This window comes from Schistocerca serialis, chromosome 5 (assembly GCF_023864345.2).
Source record: "Schistocerca serialis cubense isolate TAMUIC-IGC-003099 chromosome 5, iqSchSeri2.2, whole genome shotgun sequence".
NCBI lineage: Eukaryota > Metazoa > Arthropoda > Insecta > Orthoptera > Acrididae > Schistocerca > Schistocerca serialis.
The window spans coordinates 641792598-641814254 of NC_064642.1; the positions used below are offsets into that span (position 1 = coordinate 641792598).

Genomic DNA, 21657 nt, shown 5'->3' on the forward strand with positions numbered 1-21657 from the left:
TCGCTTACAGATATTTGCTAGCACAAATAATTTATTGTTTCTGGAACACTCATCAATGTTGCCTTTGTTTCTATTTAAAAAACAACAACAACAACAACAACAACAGCTTAGGTAAGGTAACTTAACTAACCTCCTGGAAGGAACTCCATAATAAGGTACAGATTAATAGGATCTTGAAAGCTGTAGTACATTTTCACAACCCACTGATGATCTGCTTCAACTAACACATCCCGCTCTGCACGCACATGTGCTACTTGTTCCTTTTCTAACATATCAGCCTTTCTTAGTATTTTCATTGCATACACATGTCCTGTATCTTTCTTTTGTACAAGTCGAACCTCTCCAAAAGCACCTCGACCAATCACTTTAAGAGGTTCAAAGTCTTCAACACCAAGTCGCGATCTTTTCAATCGTAAGAATTCGGTCTCCTTCTGCGCATGCTGTTGCCGCTTTTCCTGTTTCTGAGCTTCTGTAAGGCTGTCATCTTTCAGGGATTCTTCCAATTTGGCTAATCTGAAAAAGTTAAAAGCATGCACCACATTTAATGTGCACATTATTTACAGAGAATTGCTCAAAGGATATTTTACATAATTAATAAAATGATGTGCACTTTTATGCAATTGAATGCAAAATTTCCACTGATTTGCTTCATGGAAAAATGGTAAGACTTAGACATAGCCAAGGCACGACTGTTGTAACCAGTTAACTGGAATCCCATCTACTCGAGTGTAAATAATGCTGCATTCAAATGTCAAGCAGAGTATGTCAAAAAGAACGTAAAAAATATCTGCATTCATAACTGGCACTTTAACTTTTGCCTCTCGAGCACGAATATGGTTATTGAATAAGGTCTCACTGCAGTTGCAAGCTTTCTTATTATAATTACATTCAAATACTTTCTGCATTTTCTGAATTCAATCTTGTGTTTCACTTAATGGAATCAGTTCAAAATCTTGAGTCATTCCAGTCTTCCTTGATAATCTGCTAGTTAAACTTTTTTTTTTTTGGGTCAGTTATTTTCGCACGTATATTGTGAAATGACAAGCTTAATTTATTGGACACAGGATGACATCACATGTGGTTAGTGCAGTTATCTGTTCTACACCCTCTGCTGATTAACATTTATACAAGTTGTTTCTCAATGGTATTGGAACACAGCAATATGTTAAATACTTGCATACTTTTGCTATTTATCAATCATTAGTCAATGTTAAAACCTGCTTTAACAGTATCATACACAACGTTTGAAATGTCACAAGTTTATGGGTACTGAATCTGCAGGAGCTAGATGTTCATGAATTATCCAAAACAAGAAGCATTATACAGGGGAAAAAAACCAACCCCACCCACACACACACACACACACACACACACACACACACACACACACACACACACACACACACACACACACACACACAGAGAGAGAGAGAGAGAGAGAGAGAGAGAGAGAGAGAGAGAGAGAGAGAGAGAGAGAGAGAGAGGTTTCAGAATATGAAACGCATCCAAGATACATGCAAAAATTTTCTCATCATATCTCATGCTGACATGCTGAATCAGAACCATCTGCTTTGGAGATCACTCAAGGCATGACAATCTTTGTTTTATAGATAAAATAAATTTCTCTTTCTGAGTAAGGACCGATGCCAATTTTATGTGATAGCCATTAAGGATGGAGCAGTTTGGGCAATGTTTCACACATTTTAGTTAAGTGCTGGGCTGATCCCTAAGTTGCTCCTCAGGAAATATTACACACTAACTTTGGTTGCATTTTTAATTTAGTGTGTTTTATTACAGTAATGACTTACATACCTGGTAAGCCTGCTGTAGACTTTACGACTTTACCTATTGAATTCTTCCATATCGTACAATCATATAATTAACAAATACGTGTACAGTAGTGACATCTAATGACAAAAACATTTTGTGGCTACTGTAGAGAATTTTCTTATGAACATTAGCACTGTTAACAAAATGATTCCTTCGACCCTTCAGCCTAGCATATACCACATTTAAAATATATGCAACAACGCCAAACTGATTTTGTATTCATCTTTGATGATGACACTATGGCTACATTATATTAGGACATGTTTTCAGAACAGGTATGCCTCTTCACACTTAAAACACACATTTTACACATGTATGTCAGTAATATTTTCCATTATGGTCTATTTTATTGTTGTAAAGCCATGTATGGAAGTGAAACATGGATGATAAATAGTTTGGACAAGAAGAGAATAGAAGCTTTCGAAATGTGGTGCTACAGAAGAATGCTGAAGATTAGATGGGTAGATCACATAACTAATGAGGAAGTATTGAATAGGATTGGGGAGAAGAAAGGTTGTGGCACAACTTGACTAGAAGAAGGGATCGGTTGGTAGGACATGTTCTGAGGCATCAAGGGATCACCAGTTTAGTATTGGAAGGCAGCGTGGAGGGCAAAAATCGTAGAGGGAGACCAAGAGATGAATACACTAAGCAGATTCAGAAGGATGTAGGTTGCAGTAAGTACTGGGAGATGAAGAAGCCTGCACAGGATAGAGTAGCATGGAGAGCTGCATCAAACCAGTCTCAGGACTGAAGACCACCACCACCACCACCACCACCACCACCACCACCACCACCACAACAACAACAACAACAACAACAACAACAACAAGATATGATAGAAGAAGAAACAGGAGTCTATTTAGAAGAGATGGTGATCCAGTATTAGAATCAGAATTTAAGAGAGCTTTGGAGGACTTAAGATCAAGTAAGGCAGAAGGGATAGATACCATTCCATAAGAATTTCAAACATCATTGGGAAATGCAGCAACAAACCAACTATTCAAGTTGGTGTGTAGGCTGTATGAGTCTGGCGACATACCATCTGACTTTCAGAAAAAATATCATCCACACAATTCTGAAGACTGCAATAGCTCACAAGTGCGAGAATTATAGCTCTGCATCCAAGTTTCTGACAAGAATAATATACAGAGGAATGGAAAAGAAAAATGAGGATGAATTAGATGACAATCAGTTTCACTTTAGTAAAGGTAAATGCACCAAAGAGACAATTCTGATGCTGTGGTTGATAATGGAAGCAAGACTAAAGAAAAATCGAGACACATTCATAGGATCTGTCTACCTGGAAAAGGCGTTCAACAATGTAAAGTGGTGCAAAATGTTCGAAATTCTGAGAAAAATAGAGATAAGCTACAGTGAGAGATGGGTAATATAGAATATGTACAAGAGCCAAGAAGGAATAATGCGAGTGGATGATGAAGAAGGAAGTGCTTGGATTAAAAAAGGGAGAGGTGTAGTCTTTTGCTCCTACTGTGTGCTCCTACTGTGCTATCTGTATATTGAAGAAGCAATGATGGAAATAAAAGAAAGATTTAGGAGTGGAATCAAAATTCAAGGTGAAACGATATCAAATATATAATTCACTGATGACACTGCTATCCTGAGTGGAAGTGAAGAAGAATTATATGATCTGCTGAATGGAATGAACAGTGTAATAAATACAGAATATGGTTTGAGAGTAAATGAAAGAAAGACGGAAGTAGTAAGAAGTAGCAGAAATGGGAACAGCGAGAAACATAACATCATGATTGATGGTCACAAAGTAGAGTAAGTTAAGGAGTTCTACTACCTAGGCAGCAAAATAACTAATGACAGATGGAACAATAACATCAAATGCAGACTAGCACTGGAAAGAAAAGGGCATTCCTGGGCAAGAGAAGTCTACTACAATGTGGCATAGGTCTTCATTTGAGGAAGAAATATCTGAGAATGTACATTTCAAGCATAGCATTATATGACAGGGAAAGATGGACTGTTGGAAAACCGGAACAGAAGAGAATCTAAGCGTTGGAGATGTGGTGCTACAGACAAATGTTGAAAATTAGGTAGGCTGATAAGGTAAGGAATGAGGAGGTTCTGTGCAAAATCAGAGAGGAATGGAATATTTGGGAAACACTGACAAGGAGAAGGGACAGGAAGATAGGACATCTGTTAAGACATCAGGGAATGACTTCCACGCTACTAGAGGGAGCTGTGGAGAGCAAAAAAAAATGTAGAGGAAGACAGAGATTGGAATACATCCAGCAAATTGTTGAGGATGACTCTGAGATGAAGAGATTGTTGGCACAGGAGAGGAACTCGTAGCAGGCTGGATGAAGAGATTGTTGGCACAGGAGAGGAACTCGTAGCAGGCTGCATCAAACGAGTCAGACGACTGATGAGGGGAATAAGAGAGAGAGAGAGAGAGAGAGAGAGAGAGAGAGAGAGAGAGAGAGAGAGAGAGAGAGAGAGAGAGAGAGTGTGTGTGTGTGTGTGTGTGTGTGTGTGTGTGTTTTTCCTCACGTTTGGTAGTCTAAAGACCTAACAATTTTGTGACCACAGAGAGACAGAGAGAGAGAAATTTATTCTATCCTTTCTGGGTCATTGTTATATTCACATCGTAGCTTGTGTTGCAAACAAACAGTTGAACTACAATAACATACAGACCAAAGTTCACACGGTTCTTAAGTTAACAAGAAGTAAAAGTAAAAATAAGTTCTGCCAAATCATGAAACAGTAGACCTCATATGGGATGAATGCTAAGAAATGGAAACCACGGAAAACATGAGCTAGAATAGTGACACCAGAAATCTAACAACAGCCCTCCCACACATGCTCCCACCATTCCACATCCTGTTTGGTTTTTTTTTCACCCTACTGAAGAAGCAACTCTCCAACATACATAATGAACTAATATTCCTAATTACGCAGGGCTATGTCTTCTCAAATACAGTCATAGTGTGAAACACTTTAAATGCAAATCAATTCTATGCAACTTGCGTTACTTGTCATGAAGTATGGGATCAGATGGGAGGTAAGCTATAATCTGCTGATAATGGATGACACTAGTGTTTGCACTGAAATATATAAATGTAAAGTGTCACCACTAATTGAATGTAAACATATTACATGAGGCACTTTAATATAAATTGAATGGTTCACTATTTTCTTAACAACAGGTGTCATGATTTAAAGTGACATGAGGATTGACTTAACCGACAATAGAAACCTCAACGAAAGTAAATAAAAAATAGTGAATACTGCACTACAAGTAAGTTTCTCACACAAAACAGTAGCCTCTTAAATTATGATTTATAAGCCAGAATAAATTAAGAAAACAAACAGAAAGAGAACTAAATGTTTCACCTCTCTGTTTCTGAGCAGGATATGTGGACCCAAATAAATTTACTGAAAAGAATGTCTAATAAATAAAAATTCACTTGCAAAATACGAACCTCTGTTTTCGCTCAATATGCTGAGCAATGAGATTGCTATAGTAATTCTCCAGTGTCACTTTGGCTTTGGTTGCTTTATCCAGTGTGTGACCGCTGAAGCGGGCAGTGTTCTCTGTTGCAGTCATTTCCAGGACTCCTGAAACATTTATGTCACCTCAGTAAACACACTGCAGCTTTAGTGAGCACAAGCGTAACAACTAATTAGTGGTAGGAAGAACATTTCATAATTTGTTGCTGAAAAGGAAAGAACTTTCACACAGACAACACAAATGAATAAATTGGTGAACTGCTGCAGATCGAGCCCTGGCCGAAGAGATGTTTGAGAACAGTACAGCCTGAAACACAATGTTCCCTTCTTACTGTACTTCCAATATATCAAAGTGATTTGTTTTCTTATTTAGGCCAAGCAGTATTCGTTGTGATCCAAATACTGCACCACATAGCAATTTTACAAGAGGACACTCCCACTAGAGTGGGTAACAAATGCCTGAACAGGATTACCACTGTTATTGTTATTGTTATGCACACATCCACTGAGAAACGAGGAACAAAGTCAGTATGAAGTTGCAGAAACTGACATTTATTAAATTCAAACAATGGAAAATGGAGGATGGAATGTAACAATATTAGAAAAGGAAAGTTGTTACTGACCATATAGCAGAGATGCTGAGTCGCGATAGGCAAAACAGAAAGATTCACACAATTACAGCTTTTGGCCACTAAGGCCTCTGTCAGCAACAGACACACATATACACACACCAGTGTGTGTGTGTGTGTGTGTGTGTGTGTGTGTGTGTGTGTGTGTGTGTGTGTGTGTGTGTGTGTGTGTGTGATTTATTAAATTCAATATTTTTAGGAATCTCATTCTCTTACTACCAACTTAAAATTGCCATACCCAATAAGAAATACAGAGTGTGGACAAAAATATACAGAAACACCAAAAATGCAACACATTACCGTGTCTAACATGGTGTAGAAAAACTGTTGGCATTGGAAACAGCTTCCAATCATCTCGGAATGGATAAACACAGGTCCTGTATGGTTTTCTATGAACTCTTACATGATTACTCCTGGAAAATAGTGGCAAGTTCAGTTAACAATGATTGGGGGACAATAGTGAAAACACACCCTTCACTCCAAAGTAGACCATAAAGGCTCCATAATACTGGTATCCATTGCTGCCCAAAAAACCAGTCCTGCTTAGTGCAAGCTGGGTAAACAAGGGCTTTGTCATTTTCGAACACATCACCACAGGGGAACAAACACTGTACCATGGATCAGACATGATCAGCCAAAATGACCACATAATCCATGACAATAATGTGACACTGCAGGGTATCTATGGGGGACCATGGAATACCACAAATGGCTGTCCAAATCACCACCAAACTGCTGCCATATTTCACTCTTGGGATGTAAGACAGCGGGCAACAAGATTGACTTAACCAAACGATTTTCTTCCCTTGATCCATACTGCAGGCTTTATGGCTTCAGCACGTTTTCCTGTTACAGGCATCTGCATAATGATATGCAGCTTTTGAATTACAGCTCACTCTAAATTCCAGCTTATGGAGCAGCCTTTGTGTTCTTTTGGTGCTGACAGGGTTCGCAAGTGCGAAACTCAGTTCTGTAGTGGCCTTTACAGCTGTTCTCCCCTCAATCCGTTTTGCCACAGTCCTCTCAATGACGATCCACCACCATCAATCAAGAAACACCTTCATCTGCATTGTGACTTAGTGGATAATATTTTTCTGTTTACCCTGTAGACAGTATAAATCTTCTTACGGGACCTCTTTAAATACCAAATATTTTAACTACCTTAGTTACAGAAACACCCACCATACACGCACCATCAACTTACACAAATTCAAAGTCACTTACATCTGACAATGTATTCACAACTACACACAACAAACACTTGCAATGTATTGAGGACAGTACACAGGTGCCCTTCATGGTCAAAAATTAAATGGGTCAATCAAAATGTTTCTATTTGATGGTGTTGCTGCACCATATAGGCAACGTAGTGAGACTCCAATGCTGGTGTTTAAGCACTGATACGTAGGCAAGAAATTAGTGTGGCATTCATATTTTTCCAACATGCATGCGGTAAATGCGAAAATGTCACCTACGGCGATGTTATTACCAAATGCGTCCAAAAAGGACTATGCACTTTTCTTGGCTTCCAAAGGCCAAACACTTATAGACATCCATTATGGAATGAAAAAAGTACATGGGGCTATGGGGCAGTGACGTCATCCATTGTCTCCTCGTCCCAGGAAGTTCAAGAGCCAGCCTCCTGCTGGAAAGGTGATGCTCACCCTGTTCTTTGGTTACTGTGACCCATTACTTATTCATTTTAAGGAACCTGGTTCCTCTATCACTGGGAAATGGTAACCTTGCAATTATCACAGCTTCCGTCACTTGAGAAAGGCCTTGGAGGGTCGATTCCTGTTGGACAAGGATGTCCAGCAGGCAGTTCGGACTACTTCATACAGTAGGACACGGTGTTTTACCAAACAGTTACCTTCAATCTGGTACATCTGTGGGTAGATTTCCTGAATGCTCATGGCAATTTTGTTTGATTGAATACCAATTTTTGACTGTAGGGTTTGCAAATGGAAACGTTTGATCACCCCATCATACAACAGCGCAACCTGCAGGCTTGGATAGCATCTGCATTTATTTACATGCATGCATTTCTTGCAGCGTTTCCATATTTTTGTCCAATGCCTGCATGTGCTAAGTGTGATGTTAAAACTAGGAGAATTAATCGGTCAGGACAAAAAGCACTTTGAGACATAGTATCCAGGCACAGTAATGAACAGCGTGTGTTCTTCTGAAACCACACTTTCTGATGTTTGATTATCATCTCGGGTAACTACAGCGACATTCATAATTTTGCCTGTGTGTGTACATCAGAGACCAAGCTAACTATACCCAAATGGTTCAACCATGTATTTCTCCCTAGTATTTTTTTATTTAATTTTGGAATATTTGTATCCGGCAGAACTAAGAATATCAGGAGGCAACTAAAGTTTTAGTTTGGTTCCCAAATTGTGAACAACAAAGCAGACTACTATAACTTTGGAAACTGAAGTAAGTGAAAAATTTATAAGTTCTTGATCAAATGTGTATATTTCCTATGCAGGTTACTCATGTAGGACATGTCACAACGTGCAGCGGTGTAGTGGGTGAGAACAGTTAGATAAACGTGTGTATGTCAGCCACACGAGTGGTGTAGTCCTCACAAATATTTCAGCAAAAGTGGTAATAAACCGGCCAACTACATCCCTGCAATCAAGAAAAATGGACTTATTTTTGTAATTTAGTAGTTCAACGGAAATATTAAAGCAGCCGATATCGCCAGTGTGCTTTGACCTGTTAAATTTCCGTAGAATCTGAGCCATACGTAGCTTACAGTTATTCCGACTACTTCACACACAACGGCGTTACCAATTCTGAAATAAACAATTTTTCAACCTAATCCAAACTTCAGGCTATGCTATAGATAAATTTGTTGCCAACACAAGTATATTCCAAAGAGTAATGTATAAGCGAAACAGAACAGTTATTGTTCTGTTCCATCTGTTTGCACATGTCGTGTCACGTAATCTCTCTACATCAGGGCCAATGCCGACGTCTTGTATCAATCCACTCTACTTCAACGGTTTTGATCGGCTTAGACAATTGTTGGGTCGATCTCGTAACCACAATCGCCGGTGATTGCTTCTTTTTATCACAGACGCACAGGTACTACAAGCGCAAACTAAGTTGACAATCGGCGCGTCAGCCGGTGGGAGCGACCGTAAAGACATTTCCCCCATTTATAGCCGCTCCCATCAGCCACCGCGCCGAGTGTCAACCTAGTTCGCGCGTCCATTACATACTTGGTCAGCTAAGCGAGCACAAATCCTAAGTTTACATGGGTCACAAACATCTGGTGACCAGCGTGACGTGGAAGGCTGAGTGCCTAAAGCCTCGGTTACACTATAGAGAATGGAATCGAACACAGGCTAAGGAGCATCAGCAAATGGTTCACAAGCGTTCACTACAATTCGCTTGTATCTGCGAGCAAAGGTTTACAACGGAGAGAACAAGACAGAACGGACTTAGATGGCCAACACTACGAACCCCTATTTTTTGCAGTATAATTGATACACCAGTTTCGTACTATTCAAAGCCATTTATAGCCACTGTGCGAAACTGTGACATTCAGATATGATTATTTTGTATCGCGAGAATTCTGTTTTTGACAAGGCAAGGAAAACGGAGTAGGAACAGAAAACAAGATACTGTATGAATTTTAACGCAGGTCTGAAAAGTAAAATCGCAGCTTCAGCCTTCAGCATTGTTGCAAAACCTTGCACGTATGGCGGCTGACGCTTTACAGTGGCTTTTCACTGCAATTTAGGGGGAAATTTAAAAGAAGGGCACTAACTAAAGAAACGTCAGCATTTACATTCTGTTTCTTAGCAACAGTATATAATTAGATTAGTAACTGTCACGCATTTCGAAAGCTGCTATCTCGTAGACCGTTCCCGATATCTGCAGTGAAACACTCAAGGATTTTACTGAAGCACGTTAAGGAAGATAATGTCACTGTATAATTAATGTAATGTGAAATACTCATAAGAACTGACAGACTACTTGATGAAATCTGCTACACAGGGTGTTACAAAAAGGTACGGCCAAACTTTCAGGAAACATTCCTCACACACAAATAAAGAAAAGATGTTATGTGGACATGTGTCCGGAATCGCTTAATTTCCACGTTAGAGCTCATTTTAGTTTCGTCAGTATTTACTGTACTTCCTCGATTCACTGCCATGATTTCATACGGGATACTCTACCTGTGCTGCTAGAACATGTGCCTTTACAAGTACGACACAACATGTGGTTCATGCGCGATGGAGCTCCTGCACATTTCAGTCGAAGTGTTCCTACGCTTCTCAACAACAGATTCGGTGACCGGTGGATTGGTAGAGGCGGACCAATTTCATGACCTCCACGGTCTCCTGACCTCAACCCTCTTGACTTTCATTTATGGGGGCATTTGAAAGCTCTTGTCTACGCAACCCTGGTACCAAATGTAGAGATTCTTCGTGCTCGTATTGTGGACGGCTGTGATCCAATACGCCATTCTCCAGGGCTGCATCAGCGCATCAGGGATTCCACGCGACGGAGGCTGGATACATGTATCCTCCCTAACAGAGGACTTTTGAACATTTCCTGTAACAAAGTGTTTGAAGTCACGCTGGTACGTTCTGTTGCTGTGTGTTTCCATTCCATGATTAATGTGATTTGAAGAGAAGTAATAAAATGAGCTCTAACATGGAAATTAAGCGTTTCCGGACATGTCCGCATAACATATTTTCTTTCTTTGTGTGTGAGGAATGTTTCCTGAAAGTTTGGCCGTACCTTTTTGTAACACCCTGTATAGCTTTGTAAAGTGTGATCGATGGAAAAGCTATTTCTAGTTATTCGGTTATTATATCAAAAGCTCCTAAATTTCGTGATGAAATTAATGCTAACTTGAAAGTAAGCCTCGAGAATGATCAGGTCTACCCGGTATTTTTAATTTTACATTAATCAACATATTCGTATTATTTACTTTCAAGGGACTTAATTATGCTGTGCCGTTTTCATAATAAAATACAAAAGCTTGCGCCTCTTTCCTCCGGATCCGCTTAATGGACGAAAGCAACGAACGTTCCCACTCGGGATCTTTTAGTGCTTCGGCAATTTCCAACCGAGAATGTGTATTTTGTTGAACTGTGTATCTCTCTAATACCACAAGCACCTATGTTATCCACATTCTTCTTCTACCAAAATTACATTCTCTCCCGAACATTCCAAGCTTCACCCAACTCGCGTTCAGCAACGGATGTAGTTCGCCAGCAAAACAGCAAACGAACGCGCTCTGTGCTCCGAGAGGCGAAGATGCGAACTTCCTTTGAAGCCGGCTCTGAAAAGGGAACACAATAAACGTCAAGCGAGGTCTCAATCGTATCGAACGCCTACGTCACGAAAACAACTCCCCAACGTCGTTACTTTTTGCATCCGCGCCATAATGTGATCGATACATCCACTGTGATTCACACCTTCAATATCTTACAGCTCTGCGACACCGAACTGTTCATGAAGATTAGAAAAACAGCTACTCGTGCAATACAAATTAAGCAAACAGGATGGTAAAGTGTTCTTCGCCTTTTAAAGCCAAGATGCACTAGTGTCTTCAGCATAATTTCCGACATTTCACTGGAAGATCACAGTAACCGACACTATCAGCCGCGATCCCCTGTGTGTAAGGAAACAGGGAGGGACGGCATTTGCTGCAAGACAGCGGCACGTCGTCAGTGGAAGACGCCCATGAGGGAGAAAGAAAGCCTGTCCAGTAAGAAAAATCCAGTTTGCAACCTCTGTGTACGACCACAACTGACCTGCTTCGTTACACCTGTACAGGTACCCGAATTACGTACCACACGGTACCACGGAATGTCTTTCTTCAGAAAACGACATGGCCGCAAAAAAACCAGATGCGTCGTCGTAGAAAATACAAGACATACTATATTGTTCAGAATATGGTAACTTTTATGGATATGATCAGCAACCATTACAATTCGATTTTCGAAGGGCGGTTTTCGTTTAATCAATGTGGCACACGTCTGAGAACATCGTTGCAGGTATCAGAAGGCAAAAAACACACGCATCCTCTCATTCTGGTGTATATGAAGACGCCACTATTCATTATGGATATGGTGTGGTGACCTGACGGGTGGGTTTCACAAAACAATTCGGCCCATCCTGTATTGCTACAATGAACTTGACGATGCAGATCAAAAAGCAACAATGGGCGAATTGTCGAACGGCGCTATAACGGTCTATTTGTGGAGCACCATGTTCGAAAGATCTATTTGAATATCACCACGAAATGAAAATAGCCTTATAAACGAAATACATATATCTGAAAACCAGACTGGCTCCAGTATCTGACGGAAATGTGAGGCCCCAATTAAAAATTATAAAAAGTAGTGCGTCGTGACTGGATGTATTTAAAGAGGTTATGTGAATTCGTGCGGTAAGCAAGGTTCAAGTGAACACATTGCGCTTCACTAGGCATCTTTCAACTGGAGGAAGTATACCATCACCACTTTCTTTTACATTGGAAAAGCAGAGTTAACTTCGAACCACTGAGCAAGTGGCATTTTCCCACAATAACAGATCACTGTCAGAGGTGGAAGAAGGGATAAATGACAGGAGAGAATTCTTGTACCGACCGGAGACTGAACTTTGGTCCTTTGAGTTACACATCAAGCTAAATTTTTCCGAGTCCTAATGCGCTTGACTCGAATTATTCATGGTGTGGACTCAAGAACATCCTGCACAGACCTGTTCAAAGAACTTGGGACACAAATTATTGCTTCCCAATGTATTTATTCCTTGACGAAATTTACCATAAATAACGTACTTCTCTCTCGAACCAATAGCTCCACTCACAGATTTAATACTAGAAGTAAGACTAATCTACAGTAAGATTTAACGTCACTTCCTTTGACCTAGAAAGGTGTCCATTATTCAGGAACACACATTTCCAGTAACTTGCCAAGAGCCATAAAAAGTTTAACTACTAAGTTCATTTCAAAAACATCTTTAAGTGCATTGCTGGCCACCCAAAATGCAACACCCTAAAGAAAGCATCAAAATCAAGTGAAATCTGCAGTATGTGTTTGCGGCTACGAGAGAGACATGTTTAGGATTTCAGCACAGACGCACATCATGGGCGACAGTAGCACCACCTGCAAGCGCTGTAGAAGCCGAACAGACGGCCTTGTGGACGTACTGGAATTGTTCTTTCGAGCGGGTGTTGAGCGTAAGCAGTTTCAGTAAGCTTCGCAGAGGACAGCTAGAGTCTTTCGAGCACGTGCCGGAGTTCAACCGAGGTAGAATAGTTGCCTATAGGAATTGCGGACCATTCTTCAGAGAAACTGGTGATCGTGTCGGACGGAACCAAGCAGCCTGTGATGCGAATCTGTAATCAGAGGACGACGAACCGACGGGACCGATTGCACCGACCTCGTACCACTATACGTGGTGACAGGTTTATTGGGCGCATAGCAGTGATGGATGGCTCTGCCACATCACGAATTATATCACAACAAATTCTGTCTGTTGCGCAACAAGCATGTCCGCGCATATCACTCGACGGCGTTTGCAGCAGAGTGGACTGTCCGCCAGGCGCCAATTGTTGCGTTTACCATTCAATCAACACCACATGTGTTTGCACCGGCAATAGTGCGATGAACGACGGACATTGACAATCGAATGGAACGACACTGTTTTTACCACTTTGCGGTGACACTGAAAACATTTGTGGTCCGAAGATCGACCCGAGGTGACTTAAAGGCGTACAGCTGTTCATTTGGTAAGCACAATTTATAACCAAGTTCTTATCGGACTCAAGACTTCTTTAGAAATCTCATCTTCTGAGATCCGAATGAACAATACTGGATAGAACAGGCAAGCACTAAATGGGAGTTTTTTGAGAGTGCTAGTAATTATACTTATATGGATATGGTGTCTGTTCTTTCGGATATGTCCGAAAGGACACCATGTCCAATATGTATATCATTCTGGCAATACCGGCCATGATCTCCTTCTGTGCGGATGCACTCATATTCCCTGAACTCTTACGGGACTTGGTGAGAATGTCTTCCACGAGTAATGAGTGTGTTGTGGGGAGGGACACTACGAATGTAGTGTGTGGGCATACAAGGTGAGAATGTGGGTCTCGCGGGAGGTGTGCGCGAGATAGTCCCTGCATCGCGCTATCCTCTGTGCCTTCCGTGGCTCAGATGGATAGAGCGTCTGCCACGTAAGCAGGAGATCCCGGGTTCGAGTCCCGATCGGGGTACACATTTTCACCTGTCCCCGTTGATGTAGATCAACACCCGTCAACAGCTGAAGGTATTCATATAATTCTGATTTCGTGCTAGTAATTGTCCCCAGATATGTATCTACGTTATTTGTACGTGTGCTGTTTTCCCACGCAGCAGTATCATATTCAGCACGTGGATACACAACAAACTGCAGCACTGAGTTTCCTCGCCAGTCGTCTCCAGCTACTTTTTTAAGTAAATTTATTCTTGAGCCAAGCTTTTTCGACAGGTTCGTAAACTGCACGAATGAGCATCACACCTTGATATTCTTACTGCGCGCTTCTGCATTATGGAGACAGAAAGCGGCAGCTGCCTCTGGAGCAGCTACGTAAACACAGGGTGAGCGAGTCCTACCCCATCAGCCGCTGGTGCACCAGTACGGAGACAGGGCTCTTTGCTCGCACATCGCCGTCATCGCCGCATTTAACCTACAACATCGCTGTAACGTCCGATCTGCACCAAGCGAGGGCTGCAAGTTGGTTTGTGTTTGTAGCGGGTCACTCCCAGTCCTGCCGTTGTTAAGTTGACTTGCTTGTTACGCGGTTTCTCGGGTACCATATGCAGACACTAGCGTTAATCATGTCTTGGAAACAATTTGAGGTGTGAGAACTATGAGTGACGATTTCACTTCGGCCGCATCTGAGCAGAAAGCTATCTGGGACCATAGGCAAGTGATAATCAGTACTGCATTATACTGGATAACGTAAGCATATTTTTGTCATGTCGCTGTTTCGCCTTCCTTCCAGGATGAATGTGTACATGTGGCAGAGATAGTAGACGAAGCAGATACAGGCAAAACGTGACAGAATACTTTCTCAAAATGAGTACCAATCGCTCTTCCACAGAAACTGTATTAATCCCAGCAATACCAGAAGGGAGTGTGTGTGTGTGTGTGTGTGTGTGTGTGTGTGTGTGTGTTTTGTACCTTGTGCCCACCTTTCGAACATACTGTAATCTGGTCACTAACACTATTTTAAAATTTTGAAAACAATGTTTATTATTTCTATTAATTCTTCTACTTGATTCCCTAAATGTTTTCAATTTTTCACGTAAACCAAAAATTTTGACCAGAGGTTGCGGATGTTCCTCCGACAGGATTGTCTGTTGCAAAAATGCGAGTCTCAATGGTAGATGACACTTTCCCCAATGAACGTCGTATTCAATATTTTCAGGATCAGGATCTCACCTATACATCGGATCTCTCTTTAAAAAAATTCGTTAATTGTTGTTAACTTTTATTCACAACACAGTTTATAATTTTTTTAGGACTACCCCTCCCGTAGGGTAGTACAAGTTACTGAAAATGCGGTGATGTTGCTGAAAGGTATTTTCATGTCCTGGATCCTACTAGCACATCAATACTCTTTAAAAAGTACATCGCTAATTTAAGTTAACAACAATAAACGAATTAGGTTTTAGTCTGTGTGGGTAATACGCGTTACGAAAAATGCGTTGATTTTGCTTGCTTTAGTAATGTTGGGCAGAATCTTCCCGTGTTCAACTATTTTTGGTTCGACAATATTTAAATTGTACTAGATAGTTTTACGGGAAGGTGCTGTCAAAAAAAAAAGCGACGTGAATTTTTTATCTTTCGTTACAACTGGTAAGAAACCCATCGTGTGAACGTTCTACATTCGAAGGGCAGCCAATAATCTCATTTTTCTCCCGAACTAATCACTGTTACTGTTGTAAGAAGATGCAGAGAACATCGTTTCCGCTTCACGTAACTCGTGAAGTCATCCACTGAACCAGCGATGTGAACAGGTGCAGGGTAAATGCGATGTACCAGCAGCGAGGCTGTAGCGTAAACATACCCTATGGGTGTGTATTGGGCAACTCACTGGGTCCAAGGACGAGGGCCGGTGTGGACGGCGGGGCGCACCTGTGAGTGAGTCAGCAGCAGTGCCCGCCCACGCAGGCGCGAGGCCAGCAGAAGCCTCAGGCGCTCCCGGCCAGAGGCTACTCGGCCGCTGCTACCACAAGCGCCTTCACCAGGTCCCCAAGGTCGGTGACCACATTACAACACTTCCCGAAGACACCATTGCGCGCGGTCCAGCAGATACGAGGTGTGTGAGAAAAGTACTGTGATTTTTTTATCTACCCAACTTTTTTATTTTTTTCGAACATTAATATTGTTCCCTTCGAAGTAGTTCCATTCAGCAGCTGTACATAGACAGTCGTCTTTCGCCGTCTTGACAGCAGCGTTTAAAGACTAACTAGTAGTCTTTATGATGTCGGCCACATTCTTTTGAATGTTCTCGTGAGTCACTAAATGACGTCCTATTAAGACATTTTTTCAATTTCGGGAGAAGAAAATAGTCACGTAGACCCAGACCAGGTGAATAGCCGCTGTAGAATATTAGGCACGCCGTTTGAAGTCAAAAATTCCGTGATGTAAGTGGCCGTGTGATATGTGGCGTTGATGATGCAGCATCCACTTAAGATGGTGGAGACTGTCTACAACTGCCAAGTCTAAACTGTGAGCAGTGCAGTGCACATAACGTGCTTTTGGTTGTCTATCCAAAACTAACTTTTTTCGTCCTTTGAACTTACCTCTCATATTCGAGGCACCATCATAGCGCTGTCCTCTTAAGTTATCCGTTGACACATCAAGACAAGTTTGTGATTCAGTGTTGGGGGTCTCGTATAAGCCAATAAATTCTTCGTTAATGATTAAGGAATCATCAAAAGTACGAATACAAAATGACTCTTGTTCGTGAATCGAAGAATCACTTGTTTCGTCAACCACAATAGAAAAATGTTCAGTCTTCCTGACAAGCCAATACCTTTCTCAACACAGACTTTCCTAGCAGATCAGCGACCTCGTTTTGAATATCGTGGGACATCCACTTATACCCCGAACGCCCTAACCAATCTTTAAACTCAGGCATGTCATTCTTTCGGAGTTCCAACAACTGAAAAAAAAAAATTGAGTTTACATCTTCGTGCCCTCTAATCGCTAGTCCTTGTCGGCACAAATGGCACGGTAGTACAAATTGTCTTAAGAGCTAAACGGCCTTTCTTCATATCACTATCCAACTGCTCATTCAACTGGGAGGCCACACTTCGGTTAGTGATACAATTTAGTTTCAGAACAACTTCTTTATGTGTAAGCGTATTTTCATGAAGACGCAATTCTTCCAGTGCCTATTTTTTTCACTTAGAAAACCCTACGGAAGTAAATTAATCATCTTGTTTTGAAGAAAATTGTAATAGATTTTTAGCATCTGCCTCTTTGCAGGTTTTGCGAAAAATCTTTTTCGGTAGATGTTTCATATTCTAGCCATTTAGATTTGATCAACCAAGTCTTCTGAAATGGTCTTCCCTTATCGGATTGTCCAGGTTTCGGCTGTGAACGGTTCTCGCCTGAAGACGACGAAGCAATTGCCGGCACAATAATTGTTGGAGGTTGACTTACATTATCATCAACTTCGAAGGGCGCCTTTTTTGGTAATAAATTTATTCATTGCGAACTTAATTCACAATACACTGAGAGACTAAAGTAAACGAATAAAATATAGTCATATAAAATAGTCCACTGGACACTAAAGTCTGAACACTAAACACGTCTGTAGCATGTACTGAACGAAACTGTCCACACTGCGACAGCTGGGAGGGCCTTATATAGCCGCGGAGTCGTAAAATCTCTAAGCGTCAAGGTGACGCGAGGCGAAGGGTTCCAGGCGCTTCTACTCCAGTCCTTTTCATGTCGCCGCGGCCGCAGTGCTCGCCGGCCGGCTCCAGATTTCACCCGACGGTTCGCGCACCGGGACAAATTCTAAGTGTGCCCGCAGCACCGTAACACTATCACAATTCACAACACTCGTTTTCAGTTAACCGGCTTACTACCGTAATAATTGTTTCAATTCATTACTTAATGTATTTTTAAAGGCTATCGTCAAACAAGGGGTTGTTGGAGGAGGAGACCAGACAGCGAGGTCATCGGTCTCATCGGATTACGGAAGGATGGGGAAGGGAGTCGGCCGTGCCCTTTCAAAGGAACCATCCCGGCATTTGCCTGGATCGATTTAGGGAAATCACGGAAAACCTAAATCAGGATAGCCAGACGCGGGATTGAACCGGCGTCCTCCCGAATGCGAGTCCAGTGTGGTAGCCACTGCGCCACCTCGCTCGGTGTCAAACAAGGGAAATAAGAAATTCCAATATAATTCTGTGATTTTAAAATGCATAATATAACTAATAATTTTCTTAAATTATTGGGGCGTTTCGAGCCCCCTCAGGCCCCATAGAGTTGGCGCCTGTGCTCCCTATGAATGTGTCTCGTACGCGCTCCACATTGACTTAACTCACACTGGGACGTCCGCTTCTCTTTGCCGGGCACAAGCAACGAATTTGTTGTGCCATTGGTAAATGGCCTTCCTTGTTGGTGGCTTCTTACCGTACTTGGTTCTAAACATCCGCTGAACAGCTGTAGCACACTTGTTTTTTCGAACTCCAACACCCAGAAAGCTCGCTCCGCACCTGAACTCGCCGTGTTTGCGACTTGCGCTGACTATCGGCAAATTACCAAACTACGCTATGGCGGTATACATGAAAAAAACTTTCTGAGTTTCTCTTCAAAATGACATATGTATGATATCTGTACAATGTTTGGTTATTGTGCAATAGATAATTGAAAGTGTTCCCAGGCTTTGTGTACACCCTGTACAGTAAAACAGAAACCTACCATATTGCGTCACAAGTAAATAAGTATAAGCTTCCGAATTGTGTCGTTTCCGGTAAGTAACCTACGTGTTCTTTACTAAATAAACCGTGAAAACAAAAGAAGGGCGAAAAGGAAAGAGACTCAAAACAAGTGAAGCAGCAACGACAATAATTTTTTAAGTTACACGTTTAGAATAGGTCACTTTTACTGAAGGTGTTCGAAAATAGAGAAGCCTATCTGAGAGATGTACAGCAATGCCTGTCTACCGACGAGGGTAGGACGGGCAAGCCCGATCGCCGCACGTGCGGCGAGGTGCGCGATCTGGTGTGCAACATAAATGTCCAGTTTTGCGGTATTTCCAGACACTTGCAGCCCAATATGTCTTCCATTAAATTACTTTTCTCGGCGTCATCTACATCGCTTCCGGAGTTTTTAAACGTTAGTAAGAATCACCCTATATTTTAAAACTGTCAAAAATAGTTGTTTTTAATTATTTCTTATATCAGATTCCGTAACTGTTCTGAATTTTTCAGTTCAACATAACCCAAAAAATTTCAGAAATTGAAGTCTTAGCAGTACATGTGACTTTTCGCAAACAAATGTAATTCATATTTTCACGTTCACGACTCTTGTTACACATCTGTATATTTTCAAAAAGTATGCTGTGAATAAAAGTTAACGATAATTAACGAAATCCATTTTTCCTCTCTGTGTTCACATTACAACATAGTGTCGGACCACCTCCTGCCCGATGTAGGGTAGTAGCAACTGGACGTGGCGTGGACTCAACTAAACGTTGGAAGTCCCCTGCAGAAATATTGGCCACGCCGCCTTTATCGGTGTAGGATTTCGCGCACGAACTGACTTCCTAATTATATGCTATAGATGTTCGGTGGGTAGCCAAATTATTCGCTCCAACTGTCCACAATGTTCTCCATACCAATCGCGAACAACTGTGGACGGGTGACATGGCGCACTGTCATCCAGAAAAGTTACATCGTTGTTTGTCAACAGGAAGTCCAAGAATGGTTGCAAATGGTCTCGAAGTAGCAGGAAATAAGCACTTCCAGTCAATAACTGGCTCAGCTGGACTAGAGGACCCAGTCCATTCCATGTAAACTCAGCCCGTACAATTATTGAGCCACCACCAGCTTGCACAGTGCGTTGTTGACAACCTGGGTCCACGGCTCCGTGGGGCGCACGTCACACTAATTCTACTATGAAGTCTTACTAACTGGAATCGGGACTCATCTAACTAGGTTACGAACCCAGGAGAGGCGCTGCAGGCGATGATGTGCTTTTAGGGAAGGCACTCACGTCGGAGGAAATATGCGTTTTAATTGAGCTAACGCGGGAATTTTACGCGCGCCCGCTGAGTAAACAATGTGATTTACGAACTAGAAACATCCTTCAACTGCCGCTGGAGTGCGTTCCGATCGCGTATACCACGTTGGGGCCCACGTACCGTATGCACAAGTCGCATCGTTCCTGAGCGTTCAGCAGCACTTAGAACTTGGCACGCTCAACGTTAACGTTCGACAGCACGGTCTGTGTGCCGACGGCTTTAGGGTAAGAAAGGCTAAGTGTTTACCTGAGATCATAATACAAGCAGCTTTATAAAAAACATTATCGAACGTATTTTACTAAAAGCTAAAAGCCGTGGTAAACTTTATGTTGCAATGTGAGAGGAACGAATTAATGCATAACTGAATGATGACAGTCTGTGTACACTAGAAAGATTTTAATTGTAATCCATACATTTTCTGTTCCGAATAATGGATGGCGTAGGTAATAATTGTTAAAAATACACATAGGGTGTGAGGAATCAGCCATGAGCCTGAGTTTTCCGACAGTTGTTGTGAGCGAGTTTTATTACGGTATCAAGCAGTAAATGTTTAATTTTGACAGAGGACATCTGGCAATCTCAATCTTCTGAAATTTCTCTTAGCACTAGCAAATCCATAGCAACGCTGTCAAGGAGTCAGCAGGTTGCGATGAATTTTGGTGGAGCAGGTAACTCGCATATTCTTTTATAGCTCCTGCAGCATCGGAGATCGTCGACAAATGAAGATGAATATCTGCCAACTAACTTTCACGCCCCGGTATATTTCAAATTGACACTGCGGACCTCGGAATATTGAATTCCCTAACGATTTTCCAAATGGAACGTCCTGTGTGTCTATCTCGAGCCAGCATTCCGAGTTCAAAATCTGTTAACTCCTATCGTGCGGCCATAATCACGTCGGAAACCTTTTCACATGAATCTCGTGAGTCCAAATAACAGTTCCGCCAGTGCGCTGTCTACTTATAACTTGCGTATTCTATACTAGCGCCGTCTGTGTCACTTCAATGTACTTTTTTTGCTGCTAACAAGCCCATTTCTCAATGACTCAGGTACGAGACAGCGCTTTAAGTTATATTAAAAGTAAACTACCAGCAACTGCGAACCCAAACAATACATCTAAAAAACAATTACTGGTAATCCCTTTTTATTCTGGTGTTTTAACATCAGAACTTTCGACACAGTTGGGCAGGTTGTATAGTATGTACATATGGTAAACAATTTCTTCTTCTCTGGCTTTTCTCTTTGTGCTATCCTCCAAGTACTTTTGAGACATTCTGGAAACTAGAATACACATTAAATTACTTGTATTACTTCAATTTCTTCGCCTTTCTCAACTATATTGGAAGCACTCAGCATGATCTTTGGTGCTGGATATTTACAAATTGTCAAAGAGCTAGTATATTACTATCTTATGCGAAGTCG

At 41.6% G+C, this 21657-nt stretch overlaps 1 protein-coding gene across 4 annotated transcripts in view; it reads right to left on the reverse strand.

The window, feature by feature from the left end:
• The window catches only part of LOC126480744 (serine/threonine-protein kinase tricornered), a 602474-nt gene that overhangs the window by 28102 nt on the left and 552715 nt on the right, over positions 1-21657 (reverse strand). For all 4 annotated transcript variants that reach the window (XM_050104022.1, XM_050104023.1, XM_050104024.1 and 1 more), the window contains 2 exons: positions 5286-5421; positions 131-513 (listed from right to left, as the gene is read on the reverse strand). In XM_050104022.1, the coding sequence (XP_049959979.1) occupies positions 131-513; positions 5286-5421 (519 nt within the window). The remainder of the gene's footprint in view (positions 1-130; positions 514-5285; positions 5422-21657) is intronic.